The sequence below is a fragment of the Chanodichthys erythropterus genome, chromosome 10, assembly GCF_024489055.1.
Source record: "Chanodichthys erythropterus isolate Z2021 chromosome 10, ASM2448905v1, whole genome shotgun sequence".
Taxonomy (NCBI): domain Eukaryota; kingdom Metazoa; phylum Chordata; class Actinopteri; order Cypriniformes; family Xenocyprididae; genus Chanodichthys; species Chanodichthys erythropterus.
The window spans coordinates 14,564,688-14,592,592 of NC_090230.1; the positions used below are offsets into that span (position 1 = coordinate 14,564,688).

A 27,905-nucleotide genomic window follows, 5' to 3' on the forward strand; every position below is an offset into this window, starting at 1 on the left:
CCCTCCTCTGTACCGAACATCTTCATAAAATAAATGCTGATATGTCTTCAAAAAAATCCATTCATGTTGTTCTTGTTTGTTTTGAAAGAAAAAGTTAAATTCCTTTTGAGATTTCACTCTTCAAATCCTGCAAAAACAATAAAATTAATTATAATTAAATTAAAAATAAAAATACAACATAAGTACATATATAATTAATTAAAATAAAATGTGTGTGTGTGTGTATGTGGTGTATATACACACACACATATATATATTACTGTATATATTTTCTTCTCCAATATATATATATATATATATATATATATACATAAAATACAATATATACTGAAGTACTATAATGTATACTAAATTTATTTAATATTTAATAATGAAAAAAACAACTATATATAGCCTATATATTTATTTATTTATTTATTTATTTTAAAATAGAAATATATAAAATATATACAGATATAATACAAATATATTAATATAATATATAATGTATAACATTAATAAATTATAATAAAACTATATGTGTGTGTATGTATATATATATAAAACACATTTAAGTAAACATTAAAGTACTATAAAATGCAACATTTATTTAATATTTAATTTCATATTTAAAAAATAAATAAATATATATATATATATATATATATATATATATATATATATATATATATATTACTGTATATATTTTCTTCTCAAATATATATACATAAAATACAATATATACTATAGTACTAAGTACTATAATGTATACTAAATTTATTTAATAATGAAAATAACAAATAATGTATAACATTAATATTAAAGTAATACCATTATTATTACATTTATGTAATTTGAATAATAATAATACAAATTTAATATACTGAATATTTAATAAATCACAGAAACAAGTATCGAGTTTGTAAATATATTTAAAGGTCAAATACAGGTCTTGTGTCTTCCTATTAAAAATCGTACCTGTGCTGTTACTGAGAGCCCTGTGTGGGATGGGCCCTGTCAGTACGGGCGGCTCGCATCCTTCGGCCGTTTTAACTGCACTTTCAACCTCTTCATGCCGATCTGAAATCCGTTCATGGCCTGGATAGCAGCCTGTGCACTTGCTGGGTTGTCGAAGCTCACGAAGCCTGCGATGAGAACAGACGTTTAATCAAGTCATTTGGGTACTGAAACTGATTATATGGCATCACATTAAAGAAACGTTAAAACATTCAAGTCAAGCCAAAAACTGCTTTTTTATGAACGTACTGCAACTTTAACTCTATAAAATCACCATATATGCATCTGTGTGGGCTACTTTTGAACATATATAAGCCACTGGTGGTATAGAACAGGGACAAACTGCCCCATAGGACTCTGAAACGGGGCCACCCACAGCATTCAAACCACATTCGTCCATGACAACCCCGGCTTCCCATTCAAAACCATCAACTTTTAAAAGCCAGTGACCAAAAAGCCGCATTGAAGTGTGGATGCACTTTCGCTGGCACTACGAGTGTCATCAGGAACTGGTCGTGAACCGTGAAAAACAGCGGGTGCTTTCATCGGTCATCAGCCACCTGAGAGCAGAGTGGCCTAGGCTCCTAACCGCGCCTGCAAATGCCCTCATTTCGAGGCTTGTATCTATAAGACGAGAGGGTCTGGTGGAGGTGAAGTGGGGGATAAAGCCACAAGGCTGCTTAATAGGGAATCTATGTATGTCAGTGCTCTCAGCCAAGTCCCATCGGTCCATCTCGGGCCGCGGCCCCCACCGCAGATTAATTACTCTACCGAGCGCCTGTTACCCAGACCTGACATTATGCAGTAAATGCATAGTGTATAAGTCAATACGGCAAATAGGTCCTACTTCACAAATTTATATCTTATTAACCTCCCCCAGGAGACGGGAGCTGCTATTAATTGTGGCTTGGGAAATGTCTCCCCCTGGAGCGGGAACAGATGTTGATCCATAATGGGCCTTTTTGCTTCACTTAGGACTTTTTTCTGGCTCAGGGATTTTTAAAAGGCAGTGCTCTGGTTTGTGGCTTGACATAGAATACAGAATGGTGTTTACACTGTGAAAGGGACAGAAACCGATTGTTGGTGATCTGGGACGGGTTGCATGCGGAAGCAATACTTAAGTCACTTAGGAAATACGTTTCTGTAGTTACTTACTGCTATTGGTTACACTAACCATGTTGTAATTAAAAATTTTTACTATTTTTGTGCTAACTAACTTTTTTTTTTACTGATATTAAAGGTGCACATATTTGGAGAAGATCGTGAGCCCAAGTTTATTTGTATAGCACTTTTCCCTTCAGTTTTGCTTTATATGAACTTGTTAAAGCTTGGCGTTTATAATAAATGTGGTTTATAATGAATGCCACTATACTTTGTTTTATGCCTATATTTTCATTCCTGATCTGTTTTGAATATAGTTACATCTAAAGGATTTATTGATCGTTTATTCAACATTCTATGTATAAATTATAAGATAATCATAGAACATTAGAAAAAAATTTATGTGGAAAGAAATGCATGCTGATTTGTCTCACCAAAACATTTGCTCTGGTTGGTGGCTCTATCCATGAAGACCTTGGAGGAGATGACTGTACCAAATGGAAGGAACATCTGCATGAGCTCGTTGTCACCAAATTCCTGCGGTAGATGGTAGATGAAGAGGTTGCAGCCCTCTGGACCTGCAACACAAACATATTGTTATTCATTGTGAAGTTTCCTTTTAAGTGACAGAGATGTTTAAATGAAAATCTGACGTTTTAAGTGCTATAATTGTGTCCCTGCTGCATCTACCAACCCAGAAAACATGAAAAAGGACAACCCAGAAACTTTGTTTTGGCAAGCCTATCTCTGCAAGCATGTGAAAAAACAAGATGCTTGTGACGTAGGAAGGGGATCTTATTATAATATTACCGCCCCTTAATCTGCACGTTTACACCCACGGAGCCAAGCAACAACGGTGTAACAGTTCTAACGCCATGGCAAAAGTTCGAGCAAAGCATGCTAAGAGTTTTGAAGGTTGTGAGTTATGAAGGTTTTGTGATCTAGGACCTTTATTCAGTGCACGTCGTTGTAAAGACTGTGGCTGCATCTGAAATTCGCAAACTTCACTACTATAAAACAGTTTGTGACAAAAGAAGTATGTCCGAATTCACAGTATTCATGAAACAGTAGGCAAAAAGTACCCAAATGACCTACTACTTCTGCTGAGATTCTGAAGTGTGCTTATGATTGGGACAGTTTACTATGAGGCCATGATGGCAGGTCACATGATAATGACAACATGGCAAATGTAGTACAGATTACATTCATGCTATATGCATTCATACTATATATAGAACATACTTTTTTTAGCAGTCGTAAAGTAAATACATAATTAAAAGAAGTACCTACTCAAGAGACTGGACACAGCTTATAAGTATATCCCTCGTAGCCTAATTTTTATCCGTGTTAAATTAAATATAGCATGTAACCTGACTAAGGTCTATATTGTTAATTTCAGGCATTTCATTCAGTTTCCTCATCATCATGCATGTATATTGATGCATATACATAAAAACAAATGAAAAATCTCTCACCCTCACCTTCTCTCTGCTGCTGCTGTTGAATGACTTGTGGTGGCTGTGGCAAGCTTTGGCCAATAGGGGTCAGTGTGGTCGCAGGGTAGATGGCTGTACATACAAAGAGAAATTTGTTTGAGTACACAGCCTGTATTTATGTGATACAGCATTGAACAAGGCTACTCGAGAGAGCGAGACCAAAAAATCAAACTGATGCATGGTTGGTCAAAAACAACCTTCCATTTCAAGTAAGCAGCACAAAAAAACAAGAAACAATTCACCCTTAGAATGTATGTGGATGTGTAGTATATATATATTTATAGTTCACCTGTATATTGCTGCACCCCAGTGAAGGCCTGCTGTAGGGTGTCCGCAGCCGTGGGACTTTGGGTGGAGTAAGGGGGCAGTCCGTTAGTGTACACAGCCTCGACTGCAGGGTGTCCATTGGGCTGGTGAGGGATGCTGGTAAAGCCGTTGACGATAGGAGTGACAATGCTGGGGACGGCTGATGTGGTGATGTTGGCAGGCGGTGAGCTGAGGCCTGCTGAGCCAGGAAAACAAACACAGACAGCACATTGTAGGTCAGTACAGTTGCCAAAGAAAGTGTACAAAAAAGTCTACAATTTCACATTAAAACAGAGAATATATATATATAATATATATACACATTTAAAATGTTGTCAATGTGGGACGGGTTGAAAATATTTTCTGTGGTCATTGACAGCCTTCTCTTTTAACCAGTTAGCTTTGAGGCTAATGTTTTGGTACTAATAAATGTTTATCAAATTAAAAAAAATGTATACACACAAATATAAAATTTACAATTTTTCTCTTTCTGGAAAACCCAAAAAATGTTGATGATATTGAGGAAAAATCAATGAATCAATTGATGAATCAATCGATGAATCAATCGATGAATCAATCGATGAATCAATCGATGAATCAATCGATGAATCTATCTATCTATCTATCTATCTATCTATCTATCTATCTATCTATCTATCTATCTATCTATCTATCTATCTATCTATCTATCTATCTATCTATCTATCTATCTATCTATCTATCATATCTGTATGTCTGTCTATAGTAAACGCAGTGAATTTTATTAACAGTATAGGAGTAAGGTTCAAGGTTCACTGAAATTAAACAAAAGTATATATTATATTATATTCATTATTTGTTAAATTATCATTTATTCATAATAATATTCATATAAAACTATTAATAATTAATTTTATAATTCTATATATATTATAGATAAGATACAGTATTACTTATATAAGTAATTATAAAGTTTTATAATATAACTCATTAAAGAGACATTAACAATCATCATTACACTATATAATGCTGAATTAATGTACATTAAAACTATTAGAAATGGCATGGACGTTTGATTAATATATCAGACTTCAGAATATAAATGAATGTAGATGAACTGTCAATCATTCTGTAATGTTTGTTAATGACTCGAGTTACAAAAAAGTGGTTTCAAAGCTTACAGAAAAATAATTTGCAACCATCTGCAAAAAAAATCCTTTAATAGACCCTTACTGGCATGGGTCATGTTTGATCCCAAGCCTTGTTTCTGAGCTGTGGCTGTGAGCATCGGTACAAACTACAAAACAGTTCCCATAGGATACCATTTCAATCTATCTGCGAACAATGCTGGACATAGAGGACGGTCGTCATGGAAACCCCCAGCATGCCTCAATTACAATGTGGCGAAAGACCCTATAGAAAAGTCTTTATAGAAATATGACCAAGCTGATGGATTCAAACAAGCTGCGGTGTCGTTCATTTACAGCACGACAGATTGTGAACCAAGTTTGTATTGAACAGAAAGGTTCCCAAAACTGTACTCAAGCCTCCCACTGCTGTAACCTGGGGGAATTCCAGTGGGCCGAAGACAGCTCTTTACTCTCGTTTGTGCTATTTCCTGATCCTAAGCTTTTTCGCGATTGTTTGCTTCCCACACAGCACATTGATGAATTAGATGACGCCTCTGCCCCATTCTTCCCGGAGCCCAGGAGACCGGCTGCGTTCGGGGATGTCCGACAGGCAGCCTCAGCCGAACCGACCACACGTGCGGGGCCGAGCGGCAGCTGCGTGCTGTTATAATGTTGGGAATCTATCATTGTGATGTGACAGTTTCGAAAAGCTGAATGCTGATGGGAGGATCCAGCCCACAGGAAGGTTAGGAAACAGACTGAGCTAGTCATGGAAACTCAGATCATGTTCTGGATGAGGAATAAGACTTCAGTAGGCATCAAAAATAGCTATTAAGACAAGGCAAATGATACGACTAGAGTGATATGAATAGTTAGCCCTGAAAAAATGGGCAGTTTCACACAGATCACTTTGTTGAATTCCACTGCACTGCTTTCCCGTTGTTCACGACGTAAACATGCGCTAGAGGGATTTTCTGTTTTGCGCATGATACAGCATTAAAAACACGACTCTGTTACAAGAAGTTAATAGAGAGGTGGAAGAATGACATATTTTTGTAGGCCAACCTGGAAGTTAGAATCACCCTGGTTCCCTAGTCAAAAACCCAATAGGATATTTCTATTGGCTTTTGGATCTTCACAAATGAACACAACTTTGAATTTTGAAGCTTTAATACCATCGGAAGAAATGCGGATGGGACATGATCCCACCACTTTTTGAAACATCTCACGACATGGAGGTATCTAATACAAAAGAAACAAATGCCGCATTTCCAAAATTTTCCAGGAACTTTTTTTCCCCCAGGCCTGTTGCTGTCTGCGCTTCCATCGCGGTCTAAAGTACCGCGAAGATTAAGTCCAATGATGTAGGACTGTGCACGACTTCCCGTTGGATTTCGTCCTTCTCATATAAGCTTAATAAAGGCTGAACCTTTTGTTGCGGTCCATCGGTCCTATTTTTTAAACTCCATTGTTGATTCAAATAGCAAACAACTCTTACTGAACTCAATGTACTACTGAGCCCCACCCACTTTTTTAAAAAAAAAATTTACACAGCTGATTAATACAATTGTTTCTAGTAGAGTTTGATGTTAGCATGTTGCTAAGCTAACTTTGACTACTATTACTTTTTGGTTCTGAATACAATGTATATTTAATCAAGTTCTATGAATTAAAATGTTTCTTTTTAATAAGGCAATAAAAACATCATTAAAGTAGTCCATGTGATATCAGAGGGTTAGTTAGAAGTTTTTGAAGCATCGAAAATACATTTTGGTCCAAATATAACAAAAACTACGACTTTATTCAGCATTGTCTTCTCTTCCGGGTCTGTTGTCAATCCGCGTTCACAACTCCGCTTCTTCTTTCCTGTTTTACGGTGGTTGGCATCCAGCTTATTGGTGCATTACCGCCCCCTTCTGCTCCGTAATGTGGTTCACGACTCCGCACTGCTGACGTAAGACGCTGCTGACGTGTTATCTGGTGCGCCCGAGCTTCGTTTACAGTCTGAGGGAGACGCACGCTGTTTTCAAGTTATTCTACATTGTTTGTATTTTGGTATTGCTATATTTTTTAAAATAGTGCATAAGTGTGCATGTTGCGGATGTCCTAATCGCCAAAAACAACCACGGCGACGTAAAAGTGCATTACCAACGCCGACAGATGAAAGGATTCAATGGAATCAATTCAATGGAATCAATTCAATGGAAAGGATTTCGAAAGAGAATACAATGCTGAATAAAGTCGTAGTTTTTGTTATTTTGGACCAAAAACTTACTGACCCACTGATGTCACATGGACTACTTTGATGATGTTTTTATTACCTTTCTGGACATGGACAGTCTACCGTACATACATTTTCAATGGAGGGACAGAAAGCTCTCGGACTAAATCTAAAATATCTTAAACTGTGTTCCGAAAATTACGGGTTTGGAACGACATGAGGGTGAGTCATTAATGACAGAATTTTCATTTTTGGGTGAACTAACCCTTTAAAAGCATTCTGGGATTGCATTCTATGAATGTGAGAGAATTAAGTAATTCAGTTTACTATTTTATAGTATAAACATTTTGCACTGGTCCCATGTACTAGCGCATGACACGCAATTTGCAGATCAAGAGAATCAATAGGCAATTCTTAGTGTAGATCCAGGTGCGCACAGTATCATCCTTCCCTTTGTGGTTCTGTGTGGTCTATATCATAGCAATTTGTTCCAGATGGAGTCTATTTTGGCATCTAATTCCAAAAGTCCAAAATAATTCCATCTGTTATTAAACAAATCTTTTATCTGTAACCCCCGTTAGTATGTTGAGCTCTATGAGTTGTTGAGTATTCTGCAAATACTGTTATTTCATGTTAGGGAAGTGTAATTGGATTTACATTACTGCAATCTGCCCTCGGTGCATCATGCTGATTTGCACCCGATGGTGACTACAATGAGGAACAGCTTACCATATGCACCAAAAGGATTTATTATGCAAATTATACACTGAAATCAACAAGGAGCACTGGAACCGTATCGGTTAGCACTGCAGCCAAACCAATCACAATAACTAACTCCCATCACATCCATATTTTTAATACACAGGCTGGCTTATGTTTATTTACTCCTGAATTTATAAAGAGGTTTGCTCTGGTGTAATGCAACACAATGGAATCTTTATGCAACAAAATGTCTTATGTCATTATGCTACAAAATGCCACTTAATGTCCACAAAAGCATAGCCATAAATACTTTTATGGTAGTTTACGAAATTTTCTTCCACTATATTGTCCATCTTACACATCAACTCTTGACTGCAATTCACTCTTAATGGAAATTTGGCCACTATTTACTCCTCCTTGTGTTGTTCCAAACCCATATGACTTTTTCTTCCATCAAACAGAAAATCATAGTGCTTCTATGGTCATTTTTTGAAGCTCAACAGCTCCAGTCTCCATTCCTTTCAATTGTATGGAAAAGAGCAGCGTGAACATTCTACTAAATGTCTGATTTTTTCATCCACAATATATATATTTAGTTTTCAGGCAAACTATTACTTTTACTGTCAGAGACCAACTGTAGCATCGTAGTGCATTAGTTTAAAGCTATTAAATAATAGTTTAACTAAATGTGGGTTAAAAATACATCCCACAAAGCACAATCACTGCCTACTTGACACCATTGGGGACTGTTTTGCATTAAATTTCACAAGTTCTTCATGCTTGGTGACAGAAAAATGGCAAAATACCCAAAGAAATATAAATCAGTGTAAATTCAAGACTATTTAATCCAAATGCTGCAGAAATGCAACAGTGGGTTTTAGTCTTTAACCATTTTTAAAGGTATTATAACAGCTCATTCAGTAAATGACAGATAAATGACTCCAAATGATCTTCAATGTAGACTAATGGAACTTTTAAGAACATTTTAGCTTGCTAGAAAGTCTTAAATAGGCATCAATGCAACTGTAAGCCTCTAAACATTCATTTCAGGTACTTTACAAAATAAAATATGCATAAACATTATGATTTTTACAACCAGTGTCTTCCTTAAACAGAAAAAAACAGCATATTTGAGGGCACTAGCATGCAATACAACTTGTGCAGCTGCTCCGTTTGAAACGCTTTCAGGCTTTCGTACGAGCATAATCTCTATTTCGCGGCCCCCGTGAGACAGAGAACAAAGTCAATGGGTTTTATGACCCTGAAGGCACACAAGGTGAACTCAACCGTCCCCATCATGTTCCGCGCCCCTCGGATGGCTCGCAAATACTGCACCTGACACCTCATTAACTTCGTCCGGGGCTTTAAACACAACAGAAACATCCGACATATGCTTAACCAAAGTGCAGTCTCTCATCTGTCCATGACACATCTCCATTTAAACCGAAAAAAGCAGGACGGGGGCTTTGCGAAACCCATCAAGCCCGTGTCAGGGTACAAACTTCAGGGCAGAGACAAATAACAGGACCAGCCTGGCTGCACAGTTTCAAGCCATTTAATCCCGCCGCTGACAATTAGACTGTCATGCCGTCGACTTGGAGCACTTTGTAGCTCAAGAGCTTGCACCTGCTGAACATTACTCTTATAAAAAAGAAACAAAACCAGGGAAAACATCACCATGCATCACGATAGCGATACATCCTCTAATAGAGGGCGCCATCTGGCTGAGCTTGTACGCACCATCGCGCTTAAGTGCTTTACATCTGTTAATAGAGCGGCTGCGCTATTGTTTTCAGCGAGCGCTCTTAACCCCTCTGTTGCTCTCCTAAACGCTGCATGCACCGTGGGACGTTACCATGTTACCTCCGGATGACGACGCCCAGGTTTCTAGGTTACTCCGGATACTGGAGCCACACATAATAGTACAAAATGTTGTTGCACTAATGCGATATCAAATCCTCTTTATTGTAAATACATTTTACTTTTTGTTATTTTTGTGAAACGAGTGGCATGGCAATATCATGTTTTTAATCATTCAGTACCATGGTAAATATAATATTTTCTACTAGGGATGCACCAATACCATTTTTTTAAGGACAGAGTACGAGTACCGATACTTTTTTTCTGGTATTTGCCGATATCGATACTGATGCCTATACATTTATTAATTTCTCTCTCTCTCTCTTTTTTTTTTTTGGTTATGTTGCAGTTTTCCAAGCACAACACAGTGAGACTAATGAATGTAGGACAGCTTCTTTATTATTACTCTAATGAAAAGAGTAATAATTTTTATGTGCTTGTCACAAACTTAAAGAACAGTGTCCAATGACCTTCAAAGGGCATAATTACCAATATATATAGTTGTTGTTATATAAAAAGAAATTTACAAACAAATTACAAACAATACAACAAATACTATAGAGATACAAATTAAATAAACTTGTTTTTCAGATACAGTAGGTTTATTTACCATGTATACATTTATTTGACATATTTTGTTGTTTTAGTAATGCTAATGACAAATATAGGCTACGGTCCCTTTAAGACCGAATCCATGGATACTGACACATATCCTGTTTTCACCTAAATGTTTACGTCCACTTAAGCCATAACTGACTGTATTTACGTGAGATACTCCACACGATGGACATTTTGACAACTATGTGTGCATTTGACCATTCAGGCACAAGGAAAACGGATCGCGCGCTAGGATCGTGTGCGAGAGAGAGCGCTTCTGGTCTGTGTCATTAGCGTGATTCCGCCTATCCCACCTTCACTAATCGATATTGAATTGTGATTGAAAGCATGCAGTTCGCAATGTGTGTGTTGTCATCATTAATTTTGAAGTATTTTCACACCTCTGAGGATGACATTGTTTCTGCTGCTGCCGCCGGTGTCTCTTTGCACGGAAAATTTTGTCAGTTACGTCACGTGAGGTATCGGTCTTTGGTATCGGGGGTATTTTTTCGAGTACAAGTACAAGTACATGAGCTTGGAATCGGGCCCAATACCGATAGTATGCCTATTTTCTACTGATACTATCACCTTATCAGTACTTTTACTGTCTTGTACGTTTATTATACTACATAATTATAATTATATGCTTAATAATAAACAGTGTTAATGTACAAAAATAAGAAATTGATTTCACATTTTAAAAAGTGAAAATGTATGAAATCCATAGAATGTATTTATCAAAATAACAAAAACACATTATTATTATTATTAATCATCAATTTTACATACTTAAAGGATTAGTTTCACTTCAGAATCCAAAATGTTTGTCTTTTTTTCTTCAGTCGAAAAGTTGGAGATATATCTAAAAATATTATTGCTCCTCCAAGATTTATAAAGGTTGTGAATGGCAATGTGTATTTGTAAGAAAAAGATCCATATTTAGCAAATAACTAGCTTCCAACAGGCGACTTTACACATATTGCGCAAGTCGACTTGCGCCAAATTAGTAACAAAGACTATAGAATAACACAAGACGTGTCACTCGTATTGTTTTGAATAGGAGAAAGTGTAACGAGCAATGTGGCGGAATAAGTCCCGCCTTCTACATAAGAGCCAATCGCCGACTGGTAAAGTCATTGCGTCACTTCAGCGGCCCTTTAGAAGCACCAGTTTCTATAGAAACACTCAGACGCACGCCTCCGAAATGAGGCACAAGAGACGCGCATTTAGGTCTGCGCATGCGCATTAGCTTGATCCAGCATAAAAATACTTTTTTTTTTTGTCATGATTCGAGCGTTTGGAAAAAAAAAAGCTTAAACGCCTCTTGCGGTTTAAACAAATAGGGCTGTGCAGCAAACTGAAGCTCCTCTTCATTCATATCAAAATCCTCCGACATTTCTATTTAAAAATGATAGTTTTAGACTTCTAAATCGTTTTTTGTTTTGCTCTATCTTTTGCGCTTCCGTGTTCGTCATTACATCATGCGTCGGGTCAGGGGTTAATCTTCCGCTGCAAATCAATGTGTACGACCATCTGCTGAAAGGTAGTTATTATAGTTAATCAAGTTTTAAATATGGATATTTTTCTTACAGAAACACATTGCTTTGTTTCAGATGGCCTTTATTAACCTACTGGAGCCATATGGATTACTTTTATGATGGATGAATGCTTTTTTTTTTTTTTTTGGCTTTAAACTTTTTTAAAATGTGGCCCCCAATTCCTAACCATTGGAGGAGCAAGGATTTTTTTTTATTTTTTTTATTTTTTTTTTATATATCTCCGATTGTGTTTGTCTGAAAGAAAATAGTCATACACACTTAGGATGACTTGAGGGTGAGTAAATCATGAGATAATTTTCATTTTTGGGTGAACTATCCCTTTAATACAGCAATACTTTATTGGGCCTGTTGACACTGTAACTGAAATATTCCATACAGAATCCATACCGAATCAGAATCTTACTGAAACAACTGTTACGGCCTACAGGGTTTTTCCACCAGGTGGCATTGTTCCGTGTTCTAGATTGAGCGTCAGGAGCAGGTGTGGTGATTGCGGTTGTGTCAAAAGTCCGCGAGTACACAAAGGAATGGCGGGGTTGGACTGTGGCCACGAGTACAAAAAGGAATGGTGGAGTTTCACCTTGAGCCAGGTGGACGTAACATAATGATCCCGGACGAGCCCCCATTATGTTACGTCCACCTGCCTCAAGGTGAAGCAACATAAGAAAAGGGGAGGCTACACATGGAACTCAATTTAACAAATAAACATTTAATAGAAAATAAGTCAAAGTAATAATACTACAACTCAAGGAAAAAAAATAAAGTAAAAAAAAAACAATCTGGGACTGAAGAGGAAAAGATGAACGGCCACAGTCCAACTCCGCCATTCCTTTTTGTACTCGCGGTCTCTTGACACAAGCGCAGTCACCGGTAATGCACCACACCTGTTCCTGACGCTCACTCTAGAACACAGAACAACGCCACCTGGTGGAAAAACCCTGTAGGCCGTAACACAAACTTGAATGAATCCGACTCAAATCAGAAAAGTCACCCAGTCCTACCAATGACATTTTTAAGACTTTAAATGAAGACAGGTTGTGTAAGTCATATTAAATAATACTGTTGATGACAATATCTATACAGTACATAATGTGTTAAAATTGTTCATTGTGGTCCATATCATAATATTATTTTCCAGATGTTGTTTATTTTGTAATCCAATTTTGCAAATCTTTTATCTGTATCTCTGACTGAGCACAATGAGATGTTCTGCTAATACTTTGTGACTTCATGTTAATGTTATTTCTAACACAGAGGATATTTCACTCTAATAATATTCCGCGCTTGTGCATTAACTAAAAGATGGAGATCTGAAAGCAGCCTCAGATGATGTGGCAGCTGTTCTGCCGTTCAATTGTACTCTTGCCAGATGTCTTCAGATTGCGGCACAATTCCCTAAAAACCACTTCATGATGGAAGGATGTAACAAGGCTTTTTTGCATCACAATAGATCAGTTGTTCAGTCAATTTTAAAGCCTTATCCAAAAACATTTATTCTGTTTATTCAAGACGGCACACAATATTTCTCAGGCAACATTAGCTCTTAATATCGAACCAGATTTCAGTATAGTCCGTGCTTCCACAATGCTTTATTCACAAGTCACAACCAATCAGAGGGAGTGTGTGCACAGAGGCAGATGTATTGAATAAACCAGAGGTGCTGTGCCTGTCAGGGAGATGCAAATGAATGAATGAATGAACAAGAAATAAAAATCGTATGAATATCTTATTTATTGTAGTCCTTGGAATATTTTTAACACCTGACGCTCTTTCTCGCCCATGATTAATAATGCAACAGATTCCAATAGGTTCAATAATGGAAGGCAATCAGAAGAGCAGAGCTCACACGCGCATACAGGACTGTGTCCAATGCTGCGCATATTTCAGTACATCTCGCACCCACAGGAGATCCGCGCAGCTCCGCCAGTCTCTTTCAATTAAGTCAGTGTAAGAGAGGCCAATTCACCCCAGCAGCTGCATTGCATGTTAATATGACATTGATCTTAGTCAAAGAGGATAAAATCCAAACATAAGAGAGTGGTTGTTTTACACAGAGCTGGATCATTTTTGCGCGGAAAGAAAAAAAAAAAAAAAAAAGAAAAAGATGTGGTTATTTCAAGGATTCTTGGTACAGCAAGGTACTTACAAGAATACCAAAGTACATGCCCAAAACATTTTTATTTGTGTATTTTCCATCTTAATTTTAAAGTTTGTCATTTTGTTTTTTAGTAAAATTGTTTTTAAAAAATATGTATATGTTCATTTTTTATTTCAGTTTTAGTTTAGTACATCAAGTTAAATGAAAATATCATACCATAGTACCATGGGACCATGTCCAAAAAACATGGCAGTAACTTATACCAGGTGATTACCATGGTTCATTGGTTCAGTATTTACCATGGTAATACTATGTTTGTGTGGCACTTACTAGGTTTCATAGACATTTACCATTGTAATACAATTTTTTGACATTTATCAACATCATGGACATAGCTTCATGGACATTTACCATGGTAATATCATGTTTTGTGATGTTTACCATGGCATTACTGAGTTTTTATGAAAATTTGTCTTGGTATTACATTTACCATGGAAATCCTGTGGTTTCATGAACATTTGTCATGGTAATATCATGGTTTGTGACATTTACCATGGTAATGTCATGGTTTCATGAGCATTTACCATGGCAATATCATGTTTTTGTGACATTTACCATGGTAATACCATGTTTATGACATTTACCATGGTAATACCATGTTTTGTGATGTTTACCATGGCATAAATGTGGTTTCATGGACATTTTGCCATGGTAATACCATGTTTTTTGACATATACCATGATATAAACATGATTTCAAGGACATTTGCCATTGTACCACAATAATAGCATGCTTTTGGGACATACAATAAACCATGGTACTAATATTCTTTGAACATGATTTTATCATGATGTTCTTTAAAAAAAGTAAAATGTAAATAACATTATATATGTATATCAAAGCACCATAATATTAACATCTGATTCCATAATTGTACCATGGTAGCACCACAGTACTTTTTGGTAAGCAGTGGCATTCATACCAAAGAAAAAAGTAAACTGTGAACTGGCATCAACATATAATTCTATGATATAAACAGTTGCAGTCTTGTGAATTTCAGGATTGCTAATACAATGGGTGATGATAAAACAAACATGCAAGGTGTGATAGATGATTCGCGATGGAAAAAGTGCATGTTTTGCATCGCATGTGTCTTGACAAAACATTTGACAAACCGTCCTGTCTGTCTGACTTAATATTTGAAGTAGCAAGTAAGTACATTTGCATGTAATGCCACACATGGATAGCCTCAGCAGAGTTGGAGTGTGGCTTGACAGCTCTGGAGCTTTAATTGGACGAGGCTTTTATGGGACTGGATGGCGGCTTGTAAAAGATGGAACCGTATTAAATCTATATGTGATGCCAGTGGGAGCGTCTTGCTATTCAGCCCCTCAGGTAATAAAGCTTGTGTTTTAACTTTGCATGAGAGCGCAAACGTTTTGTCATTCCACGGTCAGTCAATTAGCCACGAAACTAATAATGTGCTTTGAAATCGTCCGGCCAGTTAGCTGCAAGCTACTCATATGTTGCCAAACTACGTGCTTTACCGGGAATGACAAATGATATTGTCCGGTGTCGTGGTGTACAGTGTAAATTGGTACAGCAGTGCTGTTGACAAAAGAGGAATGAGCTTTGTTAAAGCGGAGCATAATTCACTGGGTGGCATGTTTTCAGAAGAGATTGGAAAAGTGCAATACTGCTGCATAAGCAAATGCCGTAAGGTGGCCATTATCCAGTAAGATCTCATGTTTGTTTAGATTATATGATAACGGGGTGTTGGGAATGACAATCAGAGCAGCCGTGTGTCCTGATTATCAAAGCTTTCCGACTAAAATGGACAATTCTGCAATTCTGACGCGAGTGCCATTTAGGAAATGTCAGCATGGGTGTTTTTGTAACTTAAAATGTGACGTGATAGGATTTGCTTAAAATCAGGGCAAGAAATGTTAGAAAGGTTATGTAATTTTGTGTCAGTTATCTGAAATAGTTGATACCTCAATTTAGAAAAATGGCATCAGAACAAAACCTCAAAGGCTATCCACACTTCCACTCATTTTTCGAAGTTTAACGCAAAAGGTTGCACAAAAAACTGAAGACATTTGTGAAATTGTGTTTTTGTTTTGTCAATCAAAAAGTAATGCTTCACCAGTGTTTACATGCACAGTTATAATCAAGTTTTTTACTGGAAAAAAAAAAAAAAAAACGCAAGTATGTTTACATGTGCAGTTCTTGTCAATCCAAAAATTATACGTCCTGTACTCTTAAAGGGTTAGTTCACCCAAAACTGAAATTTTTGTCATTTATTACTCACCCTCATGTCTAAACCCGTAAGACCTTCTTTCATCTTTGGAACACAAATTAGGATATTTTTGATCCGTGAGCTGTCTGGGCTCCAATAGACTGCAACACAATTACCACTTTCAAGGCCCAGAAAGGTAGTAAAGACATCGTTAAAATAGTCCATGTGACAATTGTTGAATATAGTCTTTTTTTTTCACACAAAAAGTATTCTCGTCACTTCATAACATTAAGGTTGACCCACTGTAGTCACATGGACTATTTTAACGATGTCTTTACTACCTTTCTGGGCCTTGAAAGTGGTAATTATGTTGCAGTCTGTTGGAGGCCAGAAGGGTCATGGATTTCATTAAAGGGGCTCTATGTAATAATGAAGTGTTCAAAATAGGTACTGCAGTCTAAATTCAAAATATTGTTTGCCCCGCCCCCTCGTCAAAGACGCGGGTTGCCAGCAACAATAGGGAGCGCAATTGACAATGAAAGCTGAGGAGACTTACACACTGTAAGCTGATGAGTTCATTTATCTGTTTTAATATGCTGTTGATCATAGAGATATTTAGATTTATTCAGAGGCTTTTTAGGTCAGGTAGAATCTGCGATTCTCTGACCCAGTTTGTTTGCTGGTTTCCATGGTTGCAATACACGCTGTTTTCCGCCAACTGGCAACCTGTGATGTTGAAATACTATTGGATAAACTGGCAGCACATGGTTTCGCACAGACCAAAACAAAGACAGACATTCCGACACGGAACACACATTTTCATAGTAGAATATCTGGCTGTAGCATTGTTTTACTGAGAAACAAGTAGGTGAACTTAGCATGTTTCCTAAATATCTGCAAACATATAGGGGTATTTTTATGCTTTATTAAAGTAAAAATCTTACATAGAGCCCCTTTAAAGATATCTAAATTTGTGTTCTGAAGATGAATGAAGAAACAAAAAAATATTCGGATCAGGTTCGATTTTCTGCGTTTTTCGCATCCGTGGCACGCATTTTGAGAGACGTTTTGACAATTCAGAGCCACCGTACGCGAACGCAAAAATCCCGAATGCCATCTGACAACTTGATCCACGTCTTGTACAGCACAAAACAGCAGCACTGAATGACAAACAATGTGAGGAATACAAATAGACCGAATATAACTGAGCCACTGACATCCTGAAGTAAACTTTGAAACACTCGGGATACTCACGCAGCTCCTTGATGGGGTGAATTCTCCTTTCTCTCTATGCAATCTCGAAATTGGATGGACCCAATATTTCCTCTTTTTAATGAGAGAGAGGACAACTAAATCATGCTCACTGCTTGAAGACTTCATTTTGTATTGTTTTGCAATTTTTTTTTGCAACACATTCATTAATACGCATCGGACTCAGTGTGCAAGGTCTCTGTGTGTGACGAATTTTTAGGATCACGAATACGAAAAAACGCATGCGAAAATTTCGGCTCAGTGTGCAAAGGCCTTTACAATCAAGCTACAGCGGGTTTTTGAGTAATAAATGACAGAATAAATGACAAAATGTGCAACTGGATATTTATTACATCTTAAAAAAAAATTAAAAATTGGCGCACAATGAGGGGCCAACTGCATTATTTAGATGCACAAAAATCATTTCTGGTCACACTAAAAATGAATTATTGCTTTAGTCCAACAAAAATCTAACTTTTAAAGTGTATGTAATCTTGACTGTGAACTGACTGTGTGTGGTCCAATTAACATAATGCTAAGAAGACCCCATCCCGTAAGAGAGGAAATGAAGCGCTGTTGCTCACCCAGTGTCTGATGAAACTCACCCGACACCGGGGTCATGGGGGTGGGCGGCAGGCTGTTGATATTGAGCGCCCCCATCTGGTGGATCTGGGTGGTGGGAAAGGCCACGCTGGGTGCCAGGTAGCCTCCGTGACTGGCAGCCATGAGGGCCGCCTGCTGCTGCATCAGCTGCCGGATAGAGAAAACAGAAAGCAGAGAGGAAAGAGAGAGAGAGAGAAAAGTTACTAGAAGCACACAGGCTACATGGGGGCATGATGGATAGGCAGTGCTTCGCAGAGTAGAGGAGAAAGTAGAGCGGAAAAAGAGAAAAATGTGTCAACCTATGTTTAGTGAAAGCGTCCATCTTCCCAGTCAGAGTGCTGTCACAAGCCCCCTTGAAACATTTCAATAGCTGTCGGTCTGGCTCATTCTAATAGAGGGATCGACGCACACATTATTGTAGTCCTTAAGGGACCTGGGAGTTCGGAGCAGGAAAATTTGAATTGTATTCATTTTTTTTCCCTTTCAAACTTTAAGGTAATGCTTTCTTCATGGCCTTGACAGCGAAACTTCTTTCCCCCGCATTTTCCTTTATGACGTGACAGCTATCAAGGCTGAATATGTCATTGTTACATTGACGCAGATATTCTTAGATCCAGGCTAAACGATCATCAGATTCAAATCATACCTTATGCATAAATTCTAGTTAATGCATCGTACACGAGAAATGTGTTTGTATGTTACGTCTCTTCTAATAACGTCACCATGCACCTATAGACTTTTGTCAGAGTAGACCCAATATTTAATTTGTTGGGAATGAAAATGAGGCTGGCAATAGATATTTTGGAATATACAACTAAAAAAATAAGGTATACATTGCAGAAGCAAAATGGGTTACGAATGGCATTTTATAAGTCATATCCACTGGAAATGTTTGCATTTTCAATTGATGCAAGGCTGCTTTTGTTCATAACAAATTAAATATAATACGCTGTCTACTCTGACTAAAGTCTATTAGCAAGAACAATGCTTCTGAAAAACATAGTAGACACCAAACAATTCCCGTCCAGCAAAAGTATACTACAACTAATCAAACGTCATTCCTGTATATCACAGTATTTAGTCCCCATAGAGGCCAAAAGTAAGATGCTACTTCATACAATAATCATCAAGCTGCCACTCTTCATTTGAATGCTGAGGATGATATTGTTCTTGTAGGCACATGGTGCTTTGCTCTCTGCCGGTGTTTCATCCCTAGATAGCAGAAAAGCAATCATATTCTCTCATTGGCCTTGTCACTGAGCCTGAAAGATGCCGTCCACCCACAAAACAAATCTATAAGCCTCAACTGCACTATTATCTATAAACTCCTCCTTTCATTTGCATAATTCCATCAACAAACTGCTGAGGATCATTTATTATCCTACAGGTAAAATATCCTACAGTTCTCGGGAAATAAGCACAAATAAGTTTACTAAATATATAAACAAAAACTCGGCACAAATATGCTAAATAAATTAAGAAGTATGGCATTGTTTAACAATCGTACAATGGGAACACATTAATTCAGAGGTATTCAAAATCAATTCAGAAGTATTCACATTTTTAACCATAAAAAAACTTAAATTTTTGCAGTCATAGTTTAGACCTATATTAAATATACAGCATATATATATAGGAAATATATATATGAAAACTGTATAATCTTAGATTAATAAAATATGGAACCAAACTATCATATTTTATGTAGTGTTACTTTTTTGGAAATGTCTCGTTTTAAGGACTTTTAAAATATATTTTTACTGGACACCAAAAAAAGATTATGTTGCAATATTTAGTTGTTATTGTTAAGAACGTATTTCGCCGCCTGAAGATTGTTGCTAAATTGTTATGTAGGTGAGTTTGCAAGAATTTTGGAAGTTAAAAATGGGTCACGGACCACTGGTTTAATGCATTTGTCAACCTTCAAGACAGTCTGGTCTCTTGCCGCCATGTAATAGCCATTCCACAGTAATCAGACGCTTTTGTGCCCATCTCGCGGCCTCTTCCTTCCTGCTGAATGGGGCGTCAGAGTTAAGCTGGCTGGCTCTAGCCGGGTGACAGTTTGCTAATGCCCTTTAAAAGCCAGAGGGACAGGCTTTGGGCAGAGCGTAGTGCGGTGAGTTGAAGACTTCCATATTGTAATTTCCCTCCATGAACGGCTCGGATAATGTCGCCTTTCATGGCTGCCACCAGATTGCCTCAGATAACGATGTGGCATTCAGTTCTGCTCTTTAGGAATTAAAACAGAAAATTGGAGGCCCAAGCATGTAATTATGTTGGGGAGAAGTGAGCAACATCAATTTGTTCTTGGAGGAGGTGGAGGGGAGAGGAGGGGAAAAAAGAAAAGAAAAACAAGGCCCTTCGGCTGTCGGCAGCCGAACGAGACTATTAAAAAAAACATCTCTTGTGTATCTGTGTTATTCTTATTTAAAGGCATAGTTCAGCCAAAAATGAACATTTTGTCATCATTCACTCACCTGTCATTCTAAATACTTTATTTCTTGCGTAGAATATAAAAGAAGTTTAGCAGAATGTCCAAGCTGCTCTATTTGATACAATGAAATTGAATGGTGACTAAGATTTGTTTAGCACAAGAATGTATGACCTATTTTTAAGGTGATTTTATGCTATTTTAGTAAATGCGATGAAAATATTCTATACAATGAAAGTAAATGGTGACCAAGATTGCCAATGTTTAAACTTAATTAAATTTTAAAAAGTACTAGCGTAAAGGTGTTGTACAACTTTCAAAGACTTGGAATATATTAGTGCAAGAGTTGTATAACCTACTTTTATGGTGATTTTATGGTGTTTTTGTGTACAATGTACAATACAATGTACAATGAAATCAAGTTCAATCGCACTGAACAGAAAAGCTTATTTCAAATGAACCGTTTAATAACGATATTTTATCATTCTGTTTAAGATTTTAATTTGGCAGTAAACCAATCATGAATTCAAATAGTACAGCCTATGCAAATGTGATGTTGAGGCATCCGACGTGAGTGAAATGCCCGGCCGTGCTCAGCTGTCAAGTGAGTCATCTTATGTAGGCATTAAGGCATTAACTGTTGGATTTCAAGAGTTTATTCGAGGATATGTCACCAAAGCAGGTTATATCCAGTGTGGTGTGTTTTGAAACCGCTACTATTCAGGATTTTTTTCTTTAAAATGTATTTTTTTAATTGATTAAACACCTTGGGCCCAATCATACACCCGGCGCAATGCAACGCCAGGCCCGAAGCAAGAGTTTTTTGCTAGTTTCAGCCCGACGCAGCGTCCAGTGCCCACGTTGTTTAAATAGCAAATGCACTCGCGCCCATCCGTTCAACCATTGGCATGCTGGTATGAAAACAAGGTGTGTTCAGGCGCACTGTTGGCGTGTTGCTATTATGAGGCAACTGAAAACGCCATTGACCAACTAAAACCTGGTCTAAACTCAATTCCGTGTTTTTTTTTTTTTTGTTTTTTTTTTTTTGTTATTTAAAGGGCGCGCACACAAACAGCACACAAACATTTTTAAATATTAAAACTAACCTCTCTTTCCGCTTGCAAATTATGGCATGTAAATAGCAATCATGGTGCAAGTGCTGATTGGTTTATTGCATGTTAAGCCCAAAACACACCCATGACTCAACTAGGTACAACCCTTTTGGATCAAGCGCCTGCCACGCCGAATATTTTTTCAGTCAAACTAGCAAAAGTGTATTCGGACACGCCCTAAGAGCACCTGCCTTGAAACGCGCAGCATTATTTAATGTGTTGACAATTTCCACTGAAACAGGAAGACTGGACATTTCAAACAGCTCCTCCCCTTTTTAAAAATAGCAAATAGTGTTTTGTTTATATCACAGCTTGTCCAGAGCCATTAAGATCGGTAAAGTGTCAGTTTCCTCCTGATCTCTGTCCTCCTCCTAATCCTCCATATCACTTTAAAATACAGTATTCTGTGCAGAATTCAAATGGGCCCGTTCCGCTTTCTGGTCTGCGCTGGCTCACGCATATGATCCGCTCTGTGCTCTGGACTGGTTTGTGTGACACTAATGTGAAACCAGACTTCATTTGCCCCAATGAAAAGCAGATTTACCCTGTCTGAATCGTTCCCTATCCCCTATATATATTCACCATGTAGAAAATACTAAACGTGTGAACAAGAGACTGATTTCAGCTGCACATAAATGTGTTGTACGACTTTCTGAAACTAAGGAATGTTATGGCTTTCTTTGTGTAGATTTAAGTTTTGACAAGCCTCCACAGGCTACTAAGAAGAGCTATATTAAAAAAAAAAACCTCTAAAAAGGCACAAAAGTTTGGAACAACATGAAGGTGAAATAATAATTATAAATATTAACACAACTACAAATAATTATAACATTTCAACTGGGTGAACTATGCCTGAAGATTTCAGAACCAAAACATTACCCAGCATCCTGAATAGACAGGAAGCATTCAAGCGCAGGCAAAAGGGACCAAATTGCCTTCAGCGAAGTCTTCATCACTGAGGTCGTAACCTTTTCTTCCTTCAAAATGGGGAAAAAAGCAGAAGCGGCCACGGGAAGAAGTTGCCCTGGTGACGGCATTCGTTTAGTGTCAGGCATGTGGGTTTTTTTATGGCTTGCCGATGGCATTAGTCTCCCTCGGTGCCACCAGGCAATCACCTCTTTATCACTTGGCAATTATCTACCCAGAGCTGCTCTGTGTCTCTGCCCACCTCTGCCTGCATCACACATGACCCCTTACAGTCGGTCTGGCCGTAGTGCAGTGCAGGGAGAATGGCGGGATGACTGGAGAGATATTTATAGAAAGACGAGAAATGGAGTGAGCTGAATGCGAGGACCCCGGTTATTAAGGTCCCTGGCCCTGTAAGATTGCCTGAAACGGCTTCGCTCCTTTTTCTGCTGTTTACTGAGGCACATCTTCATGACTAAACTCAGAGATGGTGCAAACATAGTTTTGGTTGTACCAGAGCTTGTTTTGAGCCAGAAAACATATTTTACTCAAGTATGCAAGTGCAGAATTTAATGCTTGATATTAATTAACATTCATACATTCCCTCTTGGAGTGCAAACTTTCTTTTTTTTTTTGCTAAGAAGTATTTTGTCTTGTTTTCCAGAAAAGAAATATCTGATTTGATCTTTTTTTAAGACAAAAAAAAAAAAAGCACATTAAGAGAATATACATAATTAATTATAATTCAAACTAATGTTCAAAAGTTTGAAATCATTAAGTTTTTTTAATGTTTCTAATGTCTTTTATGCTCACCAAAGCTCAATTTTTTTAAATTAAAAATACAGTAAAACTTGTAATATTTGAAATATTATTAAATTAAATGTTTTCTATTTTAAAATGTAATTTATTCCTCTGAATGTTCAGCATCATTACTCTCATGATCCTTCAGAAATAATTCTAATATGCAAATGTAGCACTAAAGAAACATTTCTTCTTATTATCAATGTTGAAAACAGTTTTTGCTTCTTAATATTTTTCTGTAAACCATTAACACTACCATTAAAAAGTCTCAGGCATTCAAGATTAGGTTTAATTGATCAAAAGTAACAGTAAATACAAAAGCTTACAAAAGACTTCTATTTCAAACAAATGCTGTACTTTCCATTCATCAAAGATTCTTGAAAACAAAGTATCACACATCTTTAAAGCAAGATAAATTCATTTGAGAAGCAAAAATCATTTATGATAATGGTACATAGTCAGTTTACACTATTGTCCACTGTAGCTCCCCCTGTGGCAATGCTGAGAATGCAACATGTATTTGTATTATTGTTATGAATTACATTGCACGAATTCTAAAAGCACATCTTGCATATCTAAAAGCATTTACACTCACAAAAATGTGTAGAATATGTGTAGGGCTTGAGTCCGCTTCCATTTAGATATTTCTGTGTTGTACATTTTGCGCGAAGAGGGTGGTTTATATGTACAGTATATATCTTATTTCTGCAAAGTGTCCATTTACACCTAAAAAGACATTTCAAGTGAACTATACAACTGAGAAACAAGGGGTGAGATTCTATATTTCTATATAACACATCAATCATTTTTCCTATTGCTAGATGGTCCATAAGAAAAAATGCTTCCAAACAGTGCATTAAAACTATAATGTTGTTTGAAACAGATGTATAAAAAAGAAACAAACACGTTTAAAGCTCTTTGAATATCAAATACTTATATTTCCCAACAACAGGGGGCAATGTAGGTCAATAGCAGAGAGTGTGCCCCCCTCCTCAGCACCCTCCTCCCAAAAATACCCAGACAAACATTCCCCTCATTAATGTTGGCTTCAGAACATTCTGAAGTGCTTTCAAGCAATTTGTGCGTCATATTAATCTAATGCACCGTCTCTGGTGATTGGCGTCAAGTAAAAGAGATCTTTCTGGCTTTCCATCAACAGCCGCGCTTTTATTCATCTTCCAAAAAAAGAGAGAGAAAAAAAAAAGCCGAAAATGAAGATGGCTCCGCTTAGAAAAAGGAAAAAGATCAAACACGAGGCAGCGGGAGAAAAAGACAGATAAAAGATGTTCGGCTTGTATTGACAAGAGCGTCTGAAAGAAAATTAATGTTTCTCGCTTTCATCGCGTGTTTATGTCACACCCCCCATTCCACTCCAGAGACGAGGACGGGGCCGCATCTGATATTTTCAACATCTTCATGTAATACTGAATGATAAGCTGTTTGTCAGATTCAGGAGTTAGATGTACCTTTTTAAAAAAACGCATCTGTCTTTTGCCACGATGTTGTCAGCACTATTACCCCTCCAATTTGCGCTCAGATGCCCCCTCCTCTGCTCTGACTAAAATCCAATTTACTGGCTGTCAGCTCAACCCAGTAATCCTCTGCACAGCTGTGTTTGTGGAAGGAGCCTCTTAATTTGCTCGTCCTCCACGTTTCTAAATGTACCATTGCCATATCTGAAGCTAAACGTTAGCTTATGCTGTTTGGCGCAACAAATGCCTGTCGGAAACCCTTTCAGGTTCTGCTCAGGTGAGGAAATGAGTTAACAGTAGAACGTGGAAAATGCTAGTGGAATTTGCGACTTGCAAACTTGCTGCTACAATGCTAGCATGCCTGCTACGCACTGCTAATGCAGTCGTTTTGGTGTTTGAAATGTTTTTAGTTCATTGCTAGGTGGTTGCTATGGCGTTTGCTGGATGGTTACTTACTAGCCCAGCTCGAAATAGCCACAAAAAGTAATATTTTGGTCATGATATGACACAGTTGTGTGTTTTTTGCCCCAAACCATGCCCGCTTCTGATTTCATTGGTCAACTCAATCATGCAGTAACCTTTCAAGAAATATTCAGAACTGATGGATTCTATTCAGAGTTTAGAAATATCATGAATACATCTGATCGTGACAAATATTAATGCTATCTATGAGAATGTGCTACCAACCCTTTATTAATGTTAAGGTTGTAGGGTAGGGCTAAGTTATTAGTTTCAGCATTGTTTAAGCAATCAGCACTGTGAATGACATGACCAATGAAATCTTTATAATAGGCTGTGAACCAGGTTTGCACTCGTTTGAGTTGCCTCCTTAAATGCAGGATTTTTAGGCTGTTTTATCATCCGCCAGGCATAAATTGTAAAGCAATTGCTTAGAAAAGTAAAGCTAACCTGCTCAATCATTTGGGGTAGGCCCAAATACCAGGTAGGCTATCATTTATATCAAATAACACACTAACATTTAGCATTAGCGTTTGTTGTGTTACAATTTATAAAAACCTAGAAGAAAATCATGTATTGGAGAATTCTAGGGCTGCGTTCCATTTCTCTTTTAGACACACACTCGCAAACTTCACTAAGCACTTCCCATCGGGAGAATCCCTGCCGCGATTTTGAAGTGCGTTCTACTTCATGAAGTGGACGAGTGAAGTTTATATAGACAGACCCTCGACCCCTTGATTTTGACAGAGGAAGCAAGTCTACATCATATGTACACTTCTGGCAGCTCCATATACCACAATGCAACATGATTGTGACGTCACCGCAGATTGCATTAAATTTATCCCCACCACAAACAACTCTATGATATATTCATTCTTTTTTTAAATATTTAAAACAACCAAAACACATCTATATTCATATAGAATGCTGCATTAAACAATTTCGTAAGGGAAAAAATGTAAATAATAAATCAACTCCATAGCATATTCCAAGTGATCAAGGGCTTAGGATGTTCCAATTCAGCCCATTGCAAAGGTTATTCCAGTAGTGGCCACTCTTGCAACATAAGCAATGACGTACATCCGAGTCAATGAGATTGAGGCAAGTTAGCAAGGGCAGGGCGTAAAACCGAATCGAACTGGAACACAGCCTAAGGCTGCGTCCGAAAACTGGAAAATGCTGCCTTCTGAGGACACATTTCAAGGTAGTAAGGCATCAAGGCACGTCCGAATCCAATGTGAGCTTCACTTCCTGTTTCCTGAGATTCCTTCCTCAGATCGATTTTTGAAGGAAGCATAGATGTATCCTTAGCTGCCTTTGATATCCCACAATCCTGTGCTTTCCATTCTGTGACAGTTGAGCTAGAAAAATAAAGATGGCGTCTGAAAGTTGCGTTTGCTGCTCAGTTTGTGTATAAATGTACGATTTTAACCAACATATTTAAATTTTGATATCATTTCTATCGAGAAATTACTACTGTAATAATTAAAAATTTGTTTAGTTCTCACCAAAGCTTGCGCTATATTGCTGTAAATCATTAAACTGTTACGCTGCCTCAGAAGTCTGTCCGAAATAAATTTCATGAGGTGCCTTCATGCACAAACGCTGCCGTACAAGTCATTCTCTTATAAGACAGCAAAGCACCAAGACAGCTACCTAGGTTTTCAGACGCAGCTTAAGTATCTTTAGAGGTGCACTCAGTCTTCTTTTCTGGCTATGTTGACAATGTCGTTCATGCCTTATACTGACACCTAGTGGTATGGAAACGGCATTACACAAAATCATAAGTTGCTATTGTAAAAATTCTGTATTTACCAGTGATGTTTTTTTAACTAAAACTTAAGTCATCATCTCAGGTAATGTGTATATATAATTTTTCAAAAAGTACATTTATGTAAAACTTGTAAATGAGGAAAAAAAAAAAAAAAAAATAGCGAGTACCCCTTTAATATTTCTATGTATCTAATGCCCTTGTTTAGATAAGTCAAAAACAGAAAAGTTAACAAGCAAAAAAGACGACCAACATAAAAAGTCACAAACTTTGCCACAAGCTGAATGCGATATCATAAGGCAGTCGGTTTCGGCATGTGTGGGTTGTGGCTTGGGCTGGAACAGTGAATTATAGAGACAATGTCATTGCCACCGCACAGCACACAGCACCATCTCTGACAGAGGAGATAAAAGTCACTGCCAACCTGTGGGAGCCACAGCAACCACCCTGCCTGCCTTCCCGCACGCCGCTCTCGGACCATTTGCATTTCCTGCGGACGCTTCGCATCTCATGAATCCTAATGAGGGCGTATTTTTTTCCACGTACTGGCCTGGCAGTTACTGTGGGACTGTCTGTACGCACGTCTTCCGCTGCCCCCCTCATGTCTGTGAAATGAAAATGAGTGTGAATGATAAGCCCCCGGGGGCCGGGTCAATGCCAACAATTAATTCTGGCATTTACAAGAAAAATTCATCTATGCTTATCAGTCCATGAATATATATGAATATCTATCTACTCCATATGTAGGAACTAACTAGTGCGATAGTTACTCCCCAACAGTTTTATAGTATCTTCCCCAAAATTAAACCAAGATG

The 27,905-nt window shown here is 37.6% G+C and overlaps 1 protein-coding gene across 2 annotated transcripts in view; it reads right to left on the reverse strand.

The window, feature by feature from the left end:
* The window catches only part of celf5a (cugbp, Elav-like family member 5a), a 229,577-nt gene continuing 201,672 nt past the window's right edge, over positions 1-27,905 (reverse strand). The window contains exons 7-12 of one of the 2 annotated variants that reach the window (XM_067398676.1): positions 18,141-18,285; positions 3,883-4,095; positions 3,579-3,665; positions 2,532-2,675; positions 958-1,124; positions 1-127 (exon numbers count right to left, since the gene is read on the reverse strand). In XM_067398676.1, coding sequence (XP_067254777.1) covers positions 997-1,124; positions 2,532-2,675; positions 3,579-3,665; positions 3,883-4,095; positions 18,141-18,285 — 717 coding nt within the window. In that variant the 3' untranslated portion in view covers positions 1-127; positions 958-996. Of the gene's footprint in view, positions 128-957; positions 1,125-2,531; positions 2,676-3,578; positions 3,666-3,882; positions 4,096-18,136; positions 18,286-27,905 lie in introns of those variants that run through there. The other variant, XM_067398675.1, reaches the window with a different exon arrangement.